This window comes from Mytilus trossulus, chromosome 3 (assembly GCF_036588685.1).
Source record: "Mytilus trossulus isolate FHL-02 chromosome 3, PNRI_Mtr1.1.1.hap1, whole genome shotgun sequence".
Taxonomy (NCBI): domain Eukaryota; kingdom Metazoa; phylum Mollusca; class Bivalvia; order Mytilida; family Mytilidae; genus Mytilus; species Mytilus trossulus.
The window spans coordinates 70,719,876-70,743,106 of NC_086375.1; the positions used below are offsets into that span (position 1 = coordinate 70,719,876).

The 23,231-nt window shown below is 32.7% G+C and overlaps 2 protein-coding genes across 2 annotated transcripts; both read right to left on the reverse strand.

The window, feature by feature from the left end:
- Positions 1-108: 108 nt before the first annotated feature.
- On the reverse strand, positions 109-4,234 carry LOC134709684 (short-chain collagen C4-like). The gene is made up of 4 exons (XM_063569832.1): positions 4,096-4,234; positions 3,646-3,772; positions 2,257-2,325; positions 109-645 (listed from the first exon to the last, which is right to left on the reverse strand). The coding sequence occupies exons 1-4, from the start codon at positions 4,102-4,104 to the stop codon at positions 164-166; spliced, it is 687 nt and encodes a 228-aa protein (XP_063425902.1). The 5' UTR covers positions 4,105-4,234; the 3' UTR covers positions 109-163.
- A 16,743-nt stretch (positions 4,235-20,977) lies between these two features.
- LOC134712287 (tripartite motif-containing protein 2-like) lies at positions 20,978-22,795 on the reverse strand. Its single transcript, XM_063573688.1, has one exon. The coding sequence runs from the start codon at positions 22,753-22,755 to the stop codon at positions 21,004-21,006; it is 1,752 nt and encodes a 583-aa protein (XP_063429758.1). The 5' UTR covers positions 22,756-22,795; the 3' UTR covers positions 20,978-21,003.
- Positions 22,796-23,231: the final 436 nt, after the last annotated feature.

Genomic DNA, 23,231 nt, shown 5'->3' on the forward strand with positions numbered 1-23,231 from the left:
TCAACGTATTTAAGCATTGACTTATTCTCATAGGTTAAAGAGTAAGCATAACGAATAACCTCACACATTTATGATTACTATAACATTATACAAAGGCGGGACCTATGATTATCAGACAGCTAACATTTGATTGTTTTTTTTAATGCCAAACAAAAAGTCCTTTTTACCTAGAACACACTACACATGTTAGTTCTCGACCACTGACATACTTAGAACAATCAAGAGAACCGCACTGTACTTCCACAGGTGTAATCATAGCCTGGTTTTCTCTATCACCTGAGCCTTGGATTTGGACAGGCGAACCATCGTAACAGATATATTCAGTTCTCCGTCTGTTCGGTGTGATCATTTCTGACATGAGATAGCCATTGTACTGACTCGTCCATCCTAGCGGACACGTTAGTCGTGCTGGAACCATTAAAATTGAATTACTGTTTATGGTCTGGCAGACGACACAAGCGGAATCATGATCTTGTAAGTACGAAGGATAAGGTTTCCCTGAACTGGTTTTCATCTCCACACCTACTATGACAGCTCTTTTGTTGTCGAATGCAGCAGAGTAGTCTCCCCACTGTGGGTTGGTTGGTAGACAGAGGTAATTGGATCCAGAGCCACCGAAATTATGTTTAGGTCCAGACATGTAACCTGTTATGTACAATATAAATATCATTTCATTTCAAGTGAATCAAAAAAGTATTATATAGTATGCTTTTGTGTAAACATTTTTTATAAAGGAAATCTTGAGTATATCTACGAGAGTTACTGAATACGAAATATACAAGTCATTTCAAAATTGGGAAAAGGAAACTAGACCCGTGATCTTATACAACCCCATCTCCCTAAATGTATATAGGCTTACTTCCTCAATAAATATCGTTTTTGTTCAGAATTTCCTTCCATTTAATTGTGAATCATAATCAATGATTTTGAAAATTCTATCAACATGTCTGCTTTAAGCATCTTTTGGTATTTATAATTTGGTAGAATGTTCGAGACGCAAACTGTTTTTGAAACCTCAAAGAATTTGTATGAATCTATAATGTGGCAATTCTTTGTACAGGTTGAAGAATATTTAGAAAACGGCCCACGCCAACAAAATCAGGGACAATTGAATTTACCTTTTTGAAATATTTGGCAAAAACTGCAACATTTTTGCAAAATTAGAAAGTGTATCCTCCTGTCACACTTTTTTTTAGACGCATATAGTTTTACATTTTATCGTGTGATGAACAATCATCATGATTTAGATTTGCCCTTATATTTTAATTTTGATTGCATACAAATAAATGTTGTAAGGTTACCGTAAGTGCGGCCTTCAACAATGGTGTTCATTTTAGTCGTAACTTTGTTATATATGAAAGAACAAGAAGAATTTCACACTAGTAGTAAGATATATATTTTTGACGTGGACCTGGTGTAATAATGACCATCATTCGCTATTTGGTTTAAAATCAAAATTAAAGTCATATAAAACGAGTGACTTTTGAAAAATAATGTTTATCCAATTCTTAAACCAATGCATGTATTTATCATAAACTTAGTCTTCTGTGCATGATTTTATCATTTTATACGCAAGCATACTTATACACAATCGTCATTTTTTCACTCTGTGACTGTTATGATGTGAAAATATGACAGCTACTTTATTGTCGTGTTTTGAAGCCGTAGTTTACCGATAATCGATTATCACCCTATAGTAAACAATCAACAAAGAAGCATGTATATTTAGCACGTGAATGTATAACATGTGCAATCAGATAATAGTTTATTTCAATGACAGATCCATGGCGTATTGCTACCACCGGATTTTAACGAGGAGGGTCACCCTAAGGTACCTTGCATACGGAAAATATGTCGGCGAATTGCTTCATGGAAGCAAGCAATAACAAAAAAAGGTAAAATTCTCCTTAATGTTGACAAATTAAAGAATTTTCTTTAGAAAAAAGTATATCATGTACATAAGTTTTATAATTATGACTATCCATTTAGTAATAAAAAAAGCCTATACATCATTTTTTTTTAATTTGAGGTTTCATATGACTTTAAGACAGAACAAACATTCCAAGCCTTAATTCTTGAAAATTACTTAGGAATGACTAAAGACTGCATGACAAATTGAATATATCAGTTCTATGTCTTTACATAGCGATAAAAAAAGTACTAGGAAATCAAATGTCAATATTTCAGTATGTTACATGAAGTAGTATAGGCTTTCAAAATGACTAGAAGAAAAATCTGTATAGATGTTAAACCTACCATTATAAACCTTTTCGCTGACAGGGGGACACTCAGAACGACCCCATCTGGTGAATGTAGGTCCATTTCCTGTAATCAGTTAATACAGTAATTAAAATTTTACAAAGACTGGAGGGAAAATATGTACATGTTCGAAACAATAATTATCTTTATTTGTCATCACAGTTTGTAGCAATCACAATGCCCTTTTACAGAATTACATAATCAAACATATGTGAAATTAAAATATTTTTTTCATTGCGATAGTTTCTTACTGGGAAAAAGTGGGGATACAAAAACAAACAAAGTATAGCTGGAAGAAGGGCCTAACAGAGTTCTCGAAATATTTTTTTTCCTGGTGGTCCTTTGAATATATCTGCTGGTTCTCACTATCATTTCTATTGCAAAATACCAAAATTGTGGTGGTCCTTTGGAAGTTTTGGAGATCAAAACCTTGGGACCTCCACTTTTCAAGAACTCTGAAATAAACGGTTTGAATCATGGCAAATTATTCTACAAGAGCAATATGATATATTTGAGGTTTAAGGTTATACAACAAAACAATAAACATATTAAGTTCTTGTTGATAAATTGTGAGTTGTAATGGGTAAACGACGGTGTGCGTAATAGTCCCGAATGATGGTAATAACACTTACCAAATAGCCGATTTGTTTTCGCAGTATTAAAAAAAGGACAAGCGCTATTATCGCTGTTCTTCCTTTGATGCATTCAAAACGAAACAAAACTAGATATCACCTCACTGCAAGTTTCAGACGGTATCCGTAGCACTGGTTTGAGTGCATATTTTTGCAAACTCCAGTGATTATGAGTGAGAAACTAAAGTCATTCGTTAGCACATTTAAAACATAACACTACATTTATACAAAATAATAATATTAAAAGCTTGAAGCTCATGACATAAACATAACCTCTACGGCTGAGTTTTCCTCTCGTAAACTTTCGATACTTTTCCAAGTTAAGCTGCGTTTCTACCTGCTACTGTAATAATACTTTGCAGTTTTAAAATGTTCATTGAAGGTAGTACGTGGCTTTAATTTTCCCAATATTGTCAAAAAAAGCATACATGGATCCCGGAACATGGATGGATGCGGTGAATAACATTTATTTAAAATCGATAAATTATTTATTCATGTTTTAAACGACACTTTACTCACCATTAATTTGATGTTTTAACAACAATTATTCCATTTACTGCATAAATTATTCTATTGCTACATTTATTTAGGGTTTTTATGTATGATATAGATCTGTTGTAGTAAATCAGCACAAATCAATATCGAATATTGCAGAAAATGATACCTTAAAAAAAATATATTAAAGAAAAAAAAAACAATTGGCGAAAAAAGTATATTGTTTTGTATCTTAGCATGATAGTACTTTTTTTTTTACCTCTCAGCTGATAATCTGATCTGGAGTCAATTTCTTCTAGAACGTCCTCTAAATTATAACCGTGACACTCAGATGTCAATAACATACAAGTCCATAATACCAAACACTGGCGAAAATGTCTGGATACCTAAGAAAAAAATATTAATTTCATGAGTATATGTACTTTATATTGCATGAGTAAGAGGTGTTTGGATGTGTGGAAAATGGACATCAAATATTCAATTTGGTGTAATATTTTTTTTTTTCGCGATCCAATAAAACCTTTGTGAATATATATATATAAGTCTAAATTGAAAAATACGTTCAAACGTAATATATATATAGTTACTTATATCTTTCACAATTAGTACTCCTTAACCCTCAACAAAAATAAGTCAAAACAAAAAACACAAAAGAAAGAAAGATATATTACACAAAACATCTTAATAATAATAATATAGTAAATATTACCTTCTCCATTTGTTGAAAATATTTTTCTGTCGGACCTGTATTGCTGGATCTGTAAAGTTAAGTCTGAAGTTTAAAATGCTTCAGGCAAAAACAGAATTTAATTATCGTTCAGATATCATCTGTGTTATGGATGGACAGATGCAACAGACTGGCACCAATTAATTTATTGACGATATTTACATTACATATGAAAAAGAAGATGTGGTACGATTTCCAATGAGATAACTATTCACAAGAGACCAAAGGACACAGAAAATAAATATATGTTTGATAAGAATCGGATTTATTTATTCCGTACTTTTGAGGAAAACGATAATATACGAGAAACATTTAAAAAATTAGATGTGGTTTCTCAATAAAATACAATGTTCATGCAAACATATGCCTCCCTTTACAACTTACCATATAAGGAAAAGACTAGACTGAATTTATATACTTGCAATTTCTTGTTTTTTGACATTAAAATGTTATTATTAGAATTTAATGCTTCTTTTTGTTATTTTGTAGGGCGGTAAAAGTGTGCGCATTAATTGTATCATAGAAGTACATGTATAATAGTGTCAATATAATACTTCCATGATTGTATGAAGCGCGTATAATCAAATTATGCTTCTTCCTCTATAATCCAGACGCCGGACGCCGACGCCGGACGCCGGACGCCGGACGCCAAGTGATGGGAAAAGCTCACTTGGCCCTTTGGGCCAGGTGAGCTAAAAAATTGGATGTGAAATACCTGAACGTTTAAGAAGTCTGCATGTATGAGCATTGACACGTGTGCTGGATTAAATTGCGGTATTCCTGTATACGAAAGGAGGTGAAACTTTCCCTTACATCCGTCAACGCATTTTTTTGCCCACATACTGCAAGTATCTTTACACCAACAAAATACATATTTGATTATATATGTTTTAATTGAATAAACAAGGGACTTGTTTTAAAAAAAATCACACGTAGGCCTTTGTTGTGCTTTTGCTACCATTTTATTCACTTGAAGATCACTAGAAATACTCTGCATCTAAAAATTGAAGTTCATCAACATGTTTCTTTTCCACCTCATATTTTGTCATTGGCTACACAATTGGTGACCGTGTATAATATGGCAGTATTGTGTACTTATCTGTAGCACCCGGATGTTCCTCTTTTCTATGCAGATACTTTGCACTTTTACTAAAGATCTAAAAAAAATCAACGTTCATGAGTACCAATAATTAAGAAACGATATTCAAATATCTTTTAAACATATTTTATTTGCAACAGTAACATGAAAGAATGAACACAATTCATTACAACACCAATGACGTGCTATGCTCTCCGCGTATACAAATAAAAACATAAATTATATTTGACGAATAGGAATGCATGTAAGAATAAAAAATATAAAATATAAACAAAAGTACAAAAGTACAATACAATATAAATTGTAAGTTTATACAGGTCTGAACTGAAGTGTGGAAAACGTATGATGTGAATCTTTGTGTTACTCTGATAGAGACAAAAACATTTCTATAGTTTACTAGGTTGAAATTTAAGGCCATCATCACCAACCAATAGAAGTTCATTTGATGAGAGCATATTTTCTTAATTATAAGAACAATGTTTCTCTTGTTTCATTTTGACAAGGTTAAGAGGACAACCTTCAACAGAAGACTACCTCTGTATGCAGGATGAGATTTAATATAATAAGACGGTCCAGATCATCATCAAAATTACTGAACAAGTTTCTCAAACGTGAATGCAAACTGTTTAGTGTCTATTGTAACTAAAAGTTGTAGAATAATAATAATATAATAATAGTAAAAATTTCTATAGAGCCATATATAACAATAAAATCACTCTAAGGCGCTTTACATATATATACATGATAAAAATATAATAAGTTAACCACAAAACAAAATGGAATAAAAAATGTTATGTTTAAAAGAACTAAAAACGTATACACATGGTATATATGTAATAGTAAAAGTTCAATGATAAGTTAATATTGATATTAAAAGACCTCCGAACAAAAAAAAAACAAAAAAAAACAAAAAAAAAAACATAGAAAGCGAAAATATATTAAAAATTTAGCAGAAAGATTATAATAAATAATTGAAATGGTCATGAACACTTTTGCTAGAATAAAAATTGTACGAAGAAAACAAAAAACAAAAATCACAGCACATTTTCAAATAAAAAGAATAAGAATTAAGATAACAGCTTATTAAACGCAAGTCTGTAAAAATATGTCTTCAATTGTTTTTTAAATGACTGAACAGATTTAGAGTGACGAATTTGTACAGGTAGATTGTTCCATAGGGTAGCGGCAGCACGATTAAATTGTCTCTCACCGTACGTTTTTGTTCGGACATGTGGCAGTTCGAATCTAAGGCTGCCCTCTGGTCGTAGTGCCCTAGTTGTTGTTTGGAGATGTAATAGTTCCTGTATATAGTCCGGGGCAGTCCCTTGCAGTGCCGTGTACGTATAGTCAAGGATTTTGAACTTTGGCCGGAATTCAACAGGGAGCCAGTGCAGTCCAGCGAGAATAGGTGTAATGTGTTCTCTTTTCCTAGTTTTCGTAACAAGACGGGCTCCAGTGTTCTGAACTCTCTGTAACCTTTCAATTTGACGCTTGTTAACGCCGAAGAGTAGACTATTTGCGTAGTCAAGTCTGGAAGTTACAAGGGAATTAACCAGAGTTTTACAAGCATCCGTAGAGATGAAATGTCGGATTCGTCCAATGTTGCACAGATGATAATTACACGATTTTACGATAGACGCAACTTGTTTTCCATGGTAAGACAGCTGTCAAAATAAACACCAAGATTACGTACCGATGTGACACTATTGATGACATTTTCACCTACTTTAAGTTTTAAAACAGGCATGTTCTTCGACTGATGTTTCGATGAAAAGACGATCAGTTCCGTTTTATCCTGGTTTAGTTTCAACAGATTGTTTGACATCCAAATGCCAATTTCTTCCAAACACAATTCAAGTCTTTTAATGTAGTTGTTCCAGTCATCGAGCGGTTTGATTGTCATGTAGACCTGTGTGTCATCTGCATAGCAGTGAAATTTGAAACCATGACGACGGCATATATTTCCAATTGGTCTCGAAAAAAGACAATACAGTATTGGTCCGAGAACTGAACCTTGCGGAACTCCGAATGGCAGATGACTGGCGTTTGATCTATCCGACCCTATAACGACTCACTGGTTCCTGTTAGTAAGATAAGAACGAATCAAATTTAATGCTTTTCCAGTTATCCCATACGAATGTTCGAGCCGTTGAAATAATATTGAATGATCGATCACATCGAATGCTGCTGAAAGATCAAGTAATACCAACACCATTGATAATTGTCCATCTAGTGATTCCACGATATGGTTAACACGAAGCAGGGCTGTCTCAGTTGAATGATGTGGCCTATACGCTGATTGTTAAGGATCACGAAGCCTGTAGTTGTCAAGATGCTGATCAAGACGTTTATCCACTACTTTTTCCGACAATTTTGAGATGAAAGGAAGATTAGAGACTGGTCTATAATTCCGAAACAATTCCTTATCAAGTCCAGGTTTTTTTAACAAAGGTCTTACTAGCGCCTCTTTAAATGTTGAAGGCACTACTGATTGTCCAAGTGTTAATGATTTTACCGATAAATGGAACCACAGCATCCATATTTTGTTTCAAAATATGCGTCGGCAGAGGGTCTAGCTCGCATGACTTGTTCGGTGACTTGCTGATGATTTTAAAATCTTCATCGTTAGTTGTGCGTTTGAAACAAACCAAAGGCTCACCATTAAACGGAGTGTCTTCAGCCAAAGATAACTCTCTATTAAAGGAATGTTGCTGACTTAATACGTTTCTGATTGTGGTGACCTTATTGTTAAAAAAATGTGCGAACTTATTAGACAGTTCTGTGTTCGATGTTGAGGTTGGTAGAACAATATCATGCTGCTTACCCATCAATGAGTTTGACAATTTAAAAAGTTGTTTGTGATCACCTGAGCAATCCTCGATTTTCTTGGAGAAAAAATCTTGTTTAGTTTGATGTAAAAGTTTGCCAGTATTTGAACATCTTTCTTTGAAGATTTGTCGGTGTATCTCTAAACCAGTTTCTCGCCATTTTCGCTCAGCTCTCCGTCTGTTACGTTTAGACTCACGGAGTTCATCCGAATACCATTGCGTGTTCGGACGAAGAAGCACAGATTTTGTTACGAAAGGCGCATGTTTTTCTACAACATCCCGAAGCTCCGAGTCATACTGATTCGCTAGTTCATCAACAGATGGATTTGTATCAGGGATATCAAGAACAATATCATTTGACAGCTCAACTTGATCAACGGTTTTCCATTTACGGAAAGTGAAAGTTTTACTTATTTTCTTTGGTTTATCACCAGCCAATACGGCTTGAATAGCATGATGATCACAAAAGGGTTACCCCGTGCATCAAATAAATTCGGTTCATGTACCGAGGCTTTGGTTCTCAGTAAATTTGACTCCGACCTTGTGATAAAAAGATCGAGTGTGTGTCCACGAATGTGAGTCGCTGTGGATATGTGCTGTGTCAGGTTGTGGTCTTCCAAAGTTTGTAAAAATTTCATAGCATTGGAGTCATTGACTGGCTATATCAATTTAGTTTTCATCTTTAGTTTGAATATCTTTAAATTGCTGAAGTTTGTTCAAATGATCAACGCAGAATTCTTTAGTCCCTTGTTATTCAAATGTTTTTTTGTCTTTTTTATTGTTTGTTTTGTTCTTTATAAATGATGAGTGCATGTACGAGATATTAGGTGTTTATATCACTATAATAATCGTGTAGATGTGAATATGTCACTGATAAGAATATTACAACTTATGTTTGTAATGTCTTTTGTGTCACAGATATAAAAGCAAAAGGTAAGTTTTATATTCAAATATACTGTGCGAAAAAAACCTAATGTAGAATATTGAAGTCATGAATTATGCATTATGGAACATCCATCTTAAACCTAGACATAAATAGCTGTGTTTAATTTAGCTTGTATCACAAATATAGTTTTACAAAAACTTATTATTTTATTCAGCGTTTGAAATGATAAAAGAAGCCGTGTTATGTACATATAAGATGACAATAAACACACCTGAATGGGAGCTACTATAGCAAATGTGCATATTGTTCAAATCTTCATTGTTTTTTTTATTAGTTATGTGTTTTCACATATTTTGGCCTAAAGCATCCCTGATGAGACAATATTTGTTGAAATGCGTAGTAAAAGAGGTACAATTGGACCTGGTTATATAATTCAACCATTTTGATCGCTCAGTATATGTAATGTTGAAGAATATTGCATTAAGCGAGTTTTGATTGAGCACTTACAAAAGAAAGCCATTAACAAGGTTACTTTTATTCAGCTGCATAATATATTTAAAAGAATAGCATTGATTTTGGTCATAACAATGAATGAGGCATAACGAGTTAAACGTACAAGAGCATATTCTATTATTGTTCTTTTTCTAGAGGTGAATTCTTTTGTTTTACACGGGAAACTGTTTACCTAATTTAACAGAGAAAGAGTCAATCGTTCGTTCCAAATTTTCAAGTTTCCTTTTTAGACTGTAATGTTCCTGTAGACATTTCCTCTCGGTTGTATAGTTCTTAGCTCATTTATTCTCAATACCAGTTTCTGCAGTGACATTTTCAAATTATGTTAAATATGCTATTAATGAAAATACAATTGTGTTGGTGTTTGGATATACCGTAGAATTCTAATAACAAACGTTATAAAACATCTTTGATTTGGCAGTAATGTTGATGTAGGAATTTCCATATTAACTCATTTATCCTTTGGATACACTAAAAGGTTATCCCCTTAAAACCATAGTAAGCACTTTGAATATTGTTTTTTTTACGATATCAAAATAATTAAAAACATAAATAAAAACCATATTGTCCTACATACTGTCAGTATCATGTTTCTTTATTGTTGGAGAACATGATATATTTATTATTTGAACTAGATTTTATAATGTACTATTAGTTACATAGTACGCTAGTGGCGTAATACGGTATATATATGGGGTCAGTAAATTCCATATCTTACCGACTATCATTAGTGTGAAATTAAGACTAGTGACCTATCAAAATGAGCAAATCGTCAATACTGTTAGCATTAAGAAACTACTTTCATTGATCTTACAAAAACAGATGCCAGCAATAACAACTTAATAGGTTTTAATGAATTTATTTCAATCTTAATCATCAATTTCTTCGTCTGTTGAAAAAGATTTTTTCTCGGTACCGTTTCGTTTTTATAAAGGAACGCAGCACCACTACAAACTGTGTATGAAATAAGCCCGCCTCCCTTTTTACCTAATATGGAATATAAAGGGACGTAGCTCCACTACTAACCGTGTATGGAATAAGCCCCGCCTCCCTTTTAACCTAATATCAAATATACACCGTCTCCAAGCGGAAGCTTTTTAACCAATCATATTCCTAGAAATGTATAAGATAAAGGCATTTCCATTTCTAGAAAATGGTGTATTAAACCTAGTATTATAGCTAGCTATAAATCTCTAACTTGTATGACAGTAGCGTACTCCGCAGGTAGTGCACTTGCTGCATGATTAGGCATAATGACCTTCAACTTTGCATTTACCACACGTGAATGTTCGAGCCTGACACTTTGTAGACCTGGCCTTGTGATCATTCATCTGTCAATGAGCAGGACCGCCACATGCCCAACACCAAGCTCTATCTGCTTAGGGTAGTTTTGGATAATGACATGTATCAATCATGGCACTAGCTGAATATCCATTGCACTACTGTGACTTTGCACTGATCTTTCTGAGCTATACATGATAAGTCTGTTCTAGAGTTCTTTCTGATTTGGGGTAACATAGCAGGTCATTTATAATTTCTTGGTCTACAATACCTATCCATGTATTGTCTTTGATGATCTCATCAATATAATCAAATATGTGGTTGCAACTTGACACGTTGTGTGATCCTCGCAAAGTGCTTCTTGACCTCTGAGACTGGCAAAAATGTCCAAATATTTTACCCAGGTAATTGAGTTATCCTGTTTAATCTACTGCTATGGACCAGTGTACTCTCTTCTTTGACGTACCGTCTTTTGATAGCATTTATAATGTCTTGTTGGCGACATCAACTTGTATGACATGCATAATGTCTGTACGAAAATTAGGGCAAAGGGAAAGACATTGTCTGTGATCGCCATCCCTGTTTTATACATTTTTCACTTTCTGGTAAATGCCGGCCATTAGTCTAGATCACATTATGCTGCTATATAATGTGGGTTTAATTTTTACCTGTACGTTGCTGGTTGAGGAAGAGGTATGTGGACAGTGCTGTCATGAATTCGAAGAGTATTGGTGAGAACAGCTGCAAATGCTTCATCCAGGTCCTAGGGTTTCCAATCATAGCTTTTTATACGGCACTGTAGAACTGGGATATTGGTAAATTCACTTCGTTTTACCTATTTATTGAGTATCAGTTATAAATGAGATCACCATCTTCCTTGGTTTATATCTTTAATTGTATGACTAATACTTGAAATGTATTTATACACAGTACATTAGAATTTAGTAAGGAGATTACATTAAAAGGGCACTAGCTACGAGATATATACAAATCTAATATATGATTTTTTTTGTTCAATCATTATTGAAATTAAAAAAGTGTAACAATAATTAGCTTTTAGCAGCCAGGATGGTTCAATGATGGGATAATAAAAGAATCCAGGAATCATCAATGGTGAATCGATCACTTGCAAGTGAATAATTCGACATCATTGTATCAGTACTCATGTGACTTCAACACCCTAGCTAAATACGGACTATACATTAATAATGTGTGTTCAATTATTAAATTAAAAAAAAGATTTTTTTTATACCAGCAGGGTTACCGTCTGAATATGAACGAATAATACAATGTATATTGAAACTGAAATTCCCTCCTTTATTTAGAGTCCATACATTGACACAAGATATATACATATTTTAAATTCTTTTATTATAGTTTGCAAACATAATTGAGTTTTTATAAATTTCAGTATAAACAAAATTCAATATTGTGTCCTCAACATAACAAATATATTTTTCAGTAATGAGAACTATGTAAACTAAAAGAGGGACGAAAGATACCAAAGGGACAGGCAAACTCGTAAATCTAAAACAAACTGACAACGCCATGGCTAAAAAAATGAAAAAGACAAACAGAAAACAATAGTACACATGACACAACATAGAAAACTAAAGAATAAACAACACGAACCCCACCAAAAACTAGGGGTGAACTAGAGTTATAGATTTGGAAAGAATGTACCTTCCTATAGCCTTCATATACTCTACTGCATAATAAAAGCAAGTATTTAAATTCATTGTAATCGTATACCTGGATACGAGGACACCTACATTTTGACACATGTTTTAAAAGATCGGTATTTTATCCTGTTATATTGTTATCAAATTACAACGATATGGGACCAAATTTAAGTATTTCAATTGAATTGTCTCAAACAAGGGTTTCAATTGGAAAGAAAAATCTTACATACATGACGATTTCAGTTTTAATTGCACGATAAATAACAAAAAGTCATTCTGTATGGCAGTTGTTATCCATTTGCATGGTGTGTATTAGTTTTTGGTTTTGTCATTTGATTGGGTACTTACAGTATTGAAATCATAGGAGTTTAACTTTTCTGTGTATGTTTTTCATTAGAATTTATAATAAAGATTTGTTTCAGAAGTGCTATGATAAAAGTAAACCTCAAAGTTAATTTTTTTATTGATATAAAATCCAAATTTTGAATTGTCACAAAACAAAGAACAAAAATTAATCATTACAATCAATTATATATCAATACAGTAAGAATATACATAGGGAAGATAACTTTGAATTTATTATCTATTACAGCCTCAGATCATTAAACACTTTGACTTTTGCTTTCCTTCGAACTTCTTATGGAGTGTCATTTCCTCAGCCACCCATAGTCTGTTATCAGGGTCGACACAAATTGAACATGGTTTCGTTATTCCGTCAACTACTGTCAAAATGTATGTTATAAAATGTCCTTCTTGACTTAAAAGGTGGATAAAATTGTTGTCCTTGTCGGAATATTTCCTCGACAGTCTGTAGCAATACCACGAGGACTGAACGGTGAACACGTCTTCAAATCTAATTGACCTCCATACCTGAAGCGAACTATACCGAATGCATTAACAACTATCACTTTCCGAACAAAACAGTCTGAAATACACACGTCTTTAATTGAATTTTCACAAACAAATTTTGATTCGCGATAAATTGGATTGTTTTGTCTATCAAAGTTTATCCCTCTTTTTATAGTACCAGTTTTATCAAACTCTACAACTAGTCCACATTTGTCCTCGGTTGTATCTATACTGGAATACGGAATTAAACATACAAGATAATTCCCTGATTTAGAACAGCTAATGTCCCATGATGATTCAGATTCAATAGTTTATATTAAAGTCTCACCACATACAACATGATTATAACAAGATACAATTATAAAATCAATTAAACAGTAAACATAGTTAAAACAATTAAATACATGTATGTGCCATTCTTAAATGAATACTGAGAGACTATTAAAATACTAATAATACTTATTCATTTTATAAAATACTACAAATACAGTAGTTAAAGACATAAAACTCTGTTTCTCCTTGTTTAAATGTTATTGCAGGTTTTGGCAACAATATTACAAATATTGGTATTTTCAAACATATATATAATCTTTTTTTTCATCAGACAAGTTTAAAAACCTATCATTATGACACAATATATCAATAAAAAGAGCTTGTCTTAGATCTTCATACAAGGGACAATTTAAAATCATATGGACTAGTTTCAATTTTTAATGGGGCTACACCACATCTTAACATGGAAAAAGCACTACGATGGCACTGTGGCATTTTTTGTAGCAAATATTGCTCAGTGTTATAAGTATGTTTAAAAAGTTTATATGTTCTCAATTTACAACCGGTACTATATGAAAAAATTCTTGTACACTAGTTTCTGTAATATTTATCAAACATTTTCTCTTCTAACTGAGATATACTATAACTATCAAGACAATTTTCATTTATTTTACAATATTTTTCAAAATCAAATAATTTCAACATCTCCATAACTTTGTAGCACCAATTTTTTTTTAAATTTACAACTACCTTTCATCACTGACCATTTAAAAACTTTATAATTAATTCTATTATTGTCCATTTTTGTACATTTGGACCAGTGCCTAAAAATATTTATCCACTGTTTAACACATGGTGGTTTCCAGCCCATGTCACCTGACACAGCATCGTTTGGGGGTATATTTACCAACATTAAAATACGGGTTTCCTGTATGCGAAGGGAGGTTAAACTTACCCTTACATCCGTCAAAGCATTGTTTGCCCACAAACTCCAAATATCTTTACAACAACACAATAAATAATTAATTATATATGTTTTAATTGAATAAACAAGGGACTTGCTTTAAAAAACAACACACGTAGGCCTTTGTTGTACTTTTGCTGCCATTTTATTCACTTGAAGATGACTAGATATACTCTGCACCTAAAAAGTATAGTTCATCAACAGTTTTTTCCCCACCTCAGATTTTGTCATTGGCTACACAATTGGTGTATAATATGGCAGTATTGTGTACTAATCTACAGCATCCGAATGCTCCTCTTTTGTATGCAGATACAATGCACTTTTACGAAAGATCTCCACATAATCAACGATCATGAGTACCGATAATTAAGAAACAATATTCAAATATCTTTTAAACATATTTTATTTTCAACAGTAACATGAAAGATTGGACACAATTCATTACAACATTAATGACGTGCTGTGCTCTCCGCGTATACAAATATAAAGATAAAGTATATTTGATGAATAGGAATGCATGTAAGAACAAAATAAAAAAAAAAAAAAAGTACAAAAGTACAATACAATATAAATTGTAAGTTTATACAGGTCTGAACTGAAGTGTGGAAAACGTATAATGTGAATCTTTGTGTTATTCTGATAGAGACAAAAACATTTCTATAGTTTACTAGGTTGAAATTTAAGGCCATCATCACCAACCAATAGAAGTTCATTTGATGAGAGCATATTTTCTTAATTATAAGAACAATATTTCTCTTGTTTCATTTTGACAAGGTTGAGAGGACAACCTTCAAAAAAATACCTCTGTATGCAGGATGAGGTTTAATATAATAAGACGGTCCAGATCACCATCAAAATTACTGAACAAGTTTCTCAAACGTGAATGCAAACTGTTTAGTGTCTATTGTAACTAAAAGTTGTAGACTGGCTATATCAATTTAGTTTTCATCTTTAGTTTGAATATGTTTGAACTGCTGAGGTTTGTTCAAATGATCAACGCAGAATTCTTTAGTCCCTTGTTATTCAAATGTTTTTTTTTGTCTTTTTTTATTGTTTGTTTTGTTCTTTATAAATGATGAGTGCATGTACGAGATATTAGGTGTTTATATCACTATAATAATCGTGTAGATGTGAATATGTCACTGATAAGAATATTACAACTTATGTTTGTAATGTCTTTTGTGTCACAGATATAAAAGCAAAAGGTAAGTTTTCTATTCAAATAAACTGTGCAAAAAAAAACCTAATGTAGAATATTGAAGTCATGAATTATGCATTATGGAACATCCATATCAAACCTAGACATTAATAGCTGTGTTTAATTTAGCTTGTATCACAAATATAGTTTTACAAAAACTTATTATTTTATTCAGCGTTTGAAATGATAAAAGAAGCCGAGTAATGTAAATAAAAGATGACAATAAACACACCTGAATGGGAGCTACTTTAGCAAATGTGCATATTGTTCAAATCTTCATTGTTTTTTTTATTAGTTATGTGTTTTCACATATTTTGGCCTAAAGCATCCCTGATGAGACAATATTTGTCGAAATGCGTTGTAAAAGAGGTACAATTGGACCTGTTTATATAATTCAACCATTTTGATCGCTCAGTATATGTAATGTTGAAGAATATTGCATTAAGCGAGTTTTGATTGAGCACTTACAAAAGAAAGCCATTAACAAGGTTACTTTTATTCAGCTGCATAATATATTTAAAAGAATAGCATTGATTTTGGTCATAACAATGAATGAGGCATAACGAGTTAAACGTACAAGAGCATATTCTATTATTGTTCTTTTTCTAGAGGTGAATTCTTTTGTTTTACAGGGGAAACTGTTTACCTAATTTAACAGAGAAAGAGACAATCGTTCGTTCCAAATTTTCAAGTTTCCTTTTAAGACTGTGTAATGTTCCTGTAGCCATTTCCTCTCGGTTGTATAGTTCTTAGCTCATTTATTCTCAATACCAGTTTCTGCAATGACATTTTCAAATTAGGTTAAATATGCTATTAATGAAAATACAATTGTGTTGGTGTTTGGATATACCGTAGAATTCTAATAACAAACGTGATAAAGCATCTTTGATTTGGCAGTAATGTTGATGTAGGAATTTCCGTATAAACTTATTTATCCTTTGGATACACTAAAAGGTTATCCCCTTAAAACTATAGTAAGCACTTTGAATATTGTTTTTTTAACGATATCAAAATAATTAAAAACATAAATAAAAACCATATTGTCCTACATACTGTTAGTATTATGTTTCTTTATTGTTGCAGAACATGATATATTTATTATTTGAACTAGATTTTATAATGTACTATTAGTTACATAGTACGCTAGTGACCTAATACGGTATATATATGGGGTCTGTAAATTCCATATCTTACCGACTATCATTAGTGTGAAATTAAGACTTGTGACCTATCAAAATGAGCAAATCGTCAATACTGTTAGCATTAAGAAACTACTTTCATTGATCCTACAAAAACAGATGCCAGCAATAAATACTTAATTGGTTTTAATGAATTTATTTCAATCTTAATCATCAATTTCTTCGTCTGTTGAAAAAGATTTTTTCTCGGTACCGTTTCGTTCTTATAGAGGAACGCAACCCCACTTCAAATTGTGTATGAAATAAGCCCGCCCCCTTTTTACCTAATATGGAATATAAAGGGACGTAGCTCCACTACTAACCGTGTATGGAATAAGCACCGCCTCCCTTTTAACCTAATATCAAATATACACCGTCTCCAAGCGGAAGCTTTTTAGCCAATCATATTCCTAGAAATGTATAAGATAAAGGCATTTCCATTTCTAGAAAATGGTGTATTAAACCTGGTAATATAGCTAGCTATAAATCTCTAACTTGTATGACAGTCGCGTACTCCGCAGTTAGTGCACTTGCTGCATGATTAGCCATAATGACCTTCAACTTTGCATTTAGCACACGTGAATGTTCGAGCCTGACAATTTGTAGACCTGGCCTTGTGATCATTCGTCTGTCAATGAGCAGGACCGCCACACGCCCAACACCCATCTCCATCTGCTTGGGGTAGTTTTCGATTATGACATGTATCACTCATGGCACTAGCTGAATCTCCTACTGCACTACTTTGACTTTGCACTGCTCTTTCTGAGCAATAAATGATATAGTCTCTTCTAGTGTTTTTTCTGTATTGGGATCACATTATTGGGCCATTTTTAATTTCTCGGTCTACAATACCTATCCATGTATTGTCTTTGATGATCTCATCAATATAATCAAATACATGTATGTGGTTGCAACTAGATACGTTATGTTATACTCGCAAAGCGCTTCTTGACCTCTGAGACTGGCAAAACAGTCCAAATATTTTACCCAGTTAATTGAGTCATCCTGTTCAATCTACTGCTATGGACCAGTGTGCTCTCTTCTTTGACGTACCGTCTTTTGATAGCATTTATAATGTCATGTTGGCGACATCAACTTGTATGACATGCATAATGTCTGTACGAAGATTAGGGCAGTGGGAAAGACATTGCCTGTGATCGCCATCCCTGTTTTATACATTTTTTACTTTCTGGTATATGCCGACCATTAGTCTGGATCACATTATGCAGCTATATTATGTTGGTTTAATTTTTACCTGTGCGTTGCTGGTTGAGGAAGAGGTATGTGGACAGTGCTGGCAATAATCTGAAGAGTATTGGTGAGAGCAGCTGCAAATGCTTCATCCAGGTCCTAGGGTTTCAAAGCACAGCTATGTATAGGACACTGTAGAACTGGAATATTGGTGAATTCACTTCGTTTTACCTATTTATTGAGTAAAAGTCATAAATGAGAGTCACCATCTTCCTTGGTTTAAATCTTTAAATGTATGACTGATACTTGAAATGTATTTATACACAGTACATTAGTAAATAGTTAGTAAGGAGGTTACGTTAAAAGGGCACTAGCTACGAGATATATACAAATCTAATATATGATTATTGTTCAATCATTTTTGAAATTAAAATAGTGTATCAATAATTAGCTTTTAGCAGCCAGGATGGTTCAATATTGTCAAAAGAAGCTAGGAATTATCGATGGTGAATCGATCACTTGCAAGTGAATAATTCGACATCATTGTATCAGTACTCATGTGACTTTAATTCAACACCCTAGCTAAAGACGGACTTCGCATTAATAATGTGTGTTCAATTATTAAAATAAAAAGAATTTCAGCATTAGTGCATTAAAGTTAAATCCTTTGATTGATTCGACCAAAAAAACCCAACTCATTAATACATGTAACCACGATGATTAAATATGTTTTTAATCTATATTAGGAAATTAAGCACACCTAAAAATAATTCCAGTTGCACGAGTTCGTTATCTTTTTTTGTCTTTATTATGTTTATATTACTTTTATGACCTTCGACAGTTTTCGAGATGAACTCGATAGTTATAAGATGGCGCCGAGACTAATATATAGACAAAACGATGATACATATTATCGAGTCCATGCCCTTTAGAATTGTTTATTTTAAACTTTTATTGTTGAATATACGTTTTTGTATGTTATAAACTAAATATGTGAATATGATACGAATCGTTGAACAAAAATTTGGCAGCCAATGCCGGATTAATGGCACCCACTCAGAAATTCTCATCTTTAGCTCAAATATTCCAATATAATAATGTTTGCTTTATAACACATGGTTCTATTTATCCGATTATGAGCTTTGTCTCTCAATGTCAAACACAGTATCAAGCAAATTATCTTAATAAATGACAATTATAGTTATATCTATTGGTATATGTGTTTCTTTATTTCAATGACATGTAAACTATGCAGAATGCAAATGTTTCCTACCTCCATTCATACAGTGAGAATTTGTTTTCGTCAAAATTATATATTGCAGAGATGCAACTTAATACTTTTAAAAAGATAAATTCATTATCTTTCTGTGGAGTTCATGCTTTTGTTCAAAAAGATCCACTTCGATTAAAACCTGCCACAATCGATTATTTTTTTTAAATGAAAAGGTGTCTATAGTTTAAACTGTTAAAAGTTTACAAATTATGCCTCAAATCGCCCTTCTTTAAATCAAGTAAACACGTATATCTGATGCATACAATCCTAAATTATGAATCCTTTATTAATCTTTAAATACCCATAAACGTATATCCTATAGAAACAGATGTAAACAATTCAAATTTACTAATTTTGATTGTTTAAATTACTTTTTCTAACAAACAGTCCCATTTCTTTGGTTTTTATTCCAGCTGGGTTACCGCCTGCATATGAACGAATAATACAATATATATTGAAACTGAAATTCCATCCTTTATTTAGAGTCCATACATCGACACAAGATATATACATATTTTAAATTCTTTTATTATAGTTTGCTAACGAATTGACAAAATGAACGATTTAAGACTACGGTAGGATAATTGAGTTTTCATAATTAAATTTCAGTTTAAACAAAATTCAATATTGTGTCCTCAACATAAGAAATATATTTTTCAGTAATGACAACTATGTAAACTAGAGTTATAGATTTGGACAGAATGTACCTGCTATAAACTTCATAAACCAATACTGCATAATAAAAACAAGTATTTAAATTCATTGTAATCGTATAACTGGATATGAGGCACCTACATATTGATGCATGTTTTAAAAGATCGGTATTTTATCCGGTTATATTGTTATCAAATTACAACGATATGGGACCAAATTTAAGTATTTCAATTGCATTTTCTTAAAACAAGGGTTTCAATTGGAAAGAAAAATCTTACATACATGACGATTTCAGTTTTAATTGCACGATAAATAACAAAAGTCATTCTGTATTGGTACTAAATACCAAAGTATGCCAGTTGTTATCCATTTGTTTGATGTGTATCAGTTTTTGATTTTGTCATTTGATTAGGTACTTACATTGTTAAAATCCCTAGGAGTTAGGTAGTTTCGGCGTTTAACTTTTCTGTGTATGTTTTTCATTAGAATTCACAATCAAAATTTGTTTCAGAAGTGCTATGATAAAAGTATACGTCAAAGTTAAATATTTTATTGATATAAAATCCAGATATAAATGATGTAAAATTCTGCATTTTCATCTAACGAAGAACAAAAATTAATCATTACAATCAATTATATAATCAATACAGGAAATAAAAAATAGGATATAAGAATATTTACCACTGAACAGTGGTTCAGTTGCCACCGGTTGACACTACGAATTCATTGGTTGTCACGATTCATCTAGACAGATTTACTTTATATCCTACGCTTACTGTTTAGATACTTCGAAATGCATGTTCCCTGTCGATGAACTTGGACTTACTCCATTGTGAGTACATGAGTCTACAATTGTATACTTTGTCATATGCTTTTTAGGTGAAGAAATATAATAACTATTTTCATGTTTCGCAACCATATTTTAACAGTCTTTATAATTTAAAATGGCATGTTTCTTAATTGAACAACATAATAATTTCTTATTCCCAAATAGGGAAGATAACTTTTAATTTATTATATATTACAGTCTCAGATCATTAAACACTTTGACTTTAGCTTTCCTTCGAACTTCTTGTGGAGTGTCATTTTCCTCAGCCACCCATATTCTGTCGTCAGGGTCGACACAAATTGACCATGGTTTCGTTATTCCGTCAACTACTGTCAAAATGTATGTTATAAAATGTCCTTCTTGACTTAAAAGGTGGATAAAATTATTGTCCTTGTCGGCAACAAGAATATTTCCGCGACAGTCTGTAGCAATACCACGAGGACTGAACGGTGAACAGGTCCTCAAATCTAATTGACCTCCATACCTAAAACGAACAATACCGAATGCATTAACAACTATCACTTTCCGAACAAAACAGTCAGAAACACACACGTCTCTAATTGAATTTTCACAAACAAATTTTGGTTCGCGATAAATTGGATTGTTTTGTCTATCACAGTTTATCTCTCTTTTTATAGTACCAGTTTTATCAAACTCTACAACTAGTCCACATTTGTCCTCGGTTGTATCTATACTGGAATACGGAATTAAACATACAAGATAATTCCCTGATTTAGAACAGCAAATGTCCCATGGGTCCGCTCCAGGATATGTGAATATAGTTTTTCTTGTTTTATCCATTGCAACTTCTACGACACCAGCGTTTCCGTCTGAATAAATGATGGTCTGATTATAAGCTACGGTAAAACCTAGCACTTCCCTGGTTGTGTTGATTGTTTTAAGTTTCTTTCCTTTAATATTGAGCAGTGTGATGTTCTTACCATTACCACTTACATACACTTGATCTTGTCCACAGTAGGATATGTGAAATAACATGGAATATGGACTGTCAAATTCGGCAATACAGCGAGGTAATTCTTTAAAACCTTGCTGTACCCTTGGAGTTGTAACAACGTTAAACGATTGTCGCAAGAAACAACTTTCTACAAGATTTTCCTTACTGGGTTGTTTTACTGGTGCTGTTTTAGGTCTTTGCATTAATGTTGTCGTTGAACTTTTGCGTGCTTTGTTAAATGGTCTCCATTCAACTTTCGAGGGGGTTAAAGTTCCAAATATCTTTGCAATAAGTGTTACATCACCTTCCTTAAATGACGGATAGGTGAAGCTAAACGTGTCTTTAATCTTAGTATCGGAAACTTGTAAACCATACTTGCAGAATAATATAAGATCCACTGGAGTACTTCTCTCCAATGCTACTTCCGCAGTCTCAATGTTTACTTTCAATTCATTCAATTTCTCTTTTAACATATTCTGATACTCTGCCACTTTAGAGACATCTGTCTTTTCCATTTCGTCGAGCTTTTTTATACTCTCTCGCAGAAGGGCATCGGCCTCTTTTTTAGATAGTTCAACTTGTTTTTTCATAGCTTTTCTCACGTCCTCATATATCTTTGGTTGGTCCTGCTTTGTATTAACAAGAAATGATTCAACCTTCTTTTCCTTTTCTTTCATTTTCTTTACGCTTTTTAGTAAAAATTTCCTTGTATCATCAAAAAGGTCATCATTGCTAACATATTTGTGATTTCTGTGTGCTTTAATTTTACACTCTGCACAAATTGGAACTTTACAATCACTACATCCACTTTCAATACGGAATGAAGGATGATCTTGACATTTTTGATCCAAGGACGAACCTTCACGAACCGAAACAACTTCATGGCTGGCAAAGTAAGCATCTTGAGAGTGAGATCTTTTGCAATTCTGGCACATGCGATCCCCACACGGAACACACCTATACTCCGCTTCCGAAAGATTGCAGTGCATGCATCGTATTACATCCTGAGCTTGGTTTATACTAGTTGATTCGGCCATCTTTTTCTTTTTATTCAAACACGAAGTATATTTCAAACAAAATAGTTTTTTTCTAAAAAAAGATTTAAATGTCTTTCATATTAAACAAGTAATTTTAAAACTAACAATTGATCAATATTACGTATTTTATAGTAAATTGGAAGTTAGCCAATATCTTTAATGTGGTGGTCCATTAAACGAGAACGGTTAGACTATTTTAACAGTCGTGAAAAGCCTTCACTTTTAAATGTCTTAATGATTGTTTCTTGTACTTAAAATGCATTAGTTGACACTTACATATTAACTTCCTTATATACAGTCGAATTTGTCTAAAGGTTAAACAAAGCTGGTTCTTAAAACGGTTGTATCGTGGAAAACATTTGTCTTTTACTTTTAAAACATGTAGGGGAAACGGATTTCCAAACCATTAACATATACTATTCCGTATT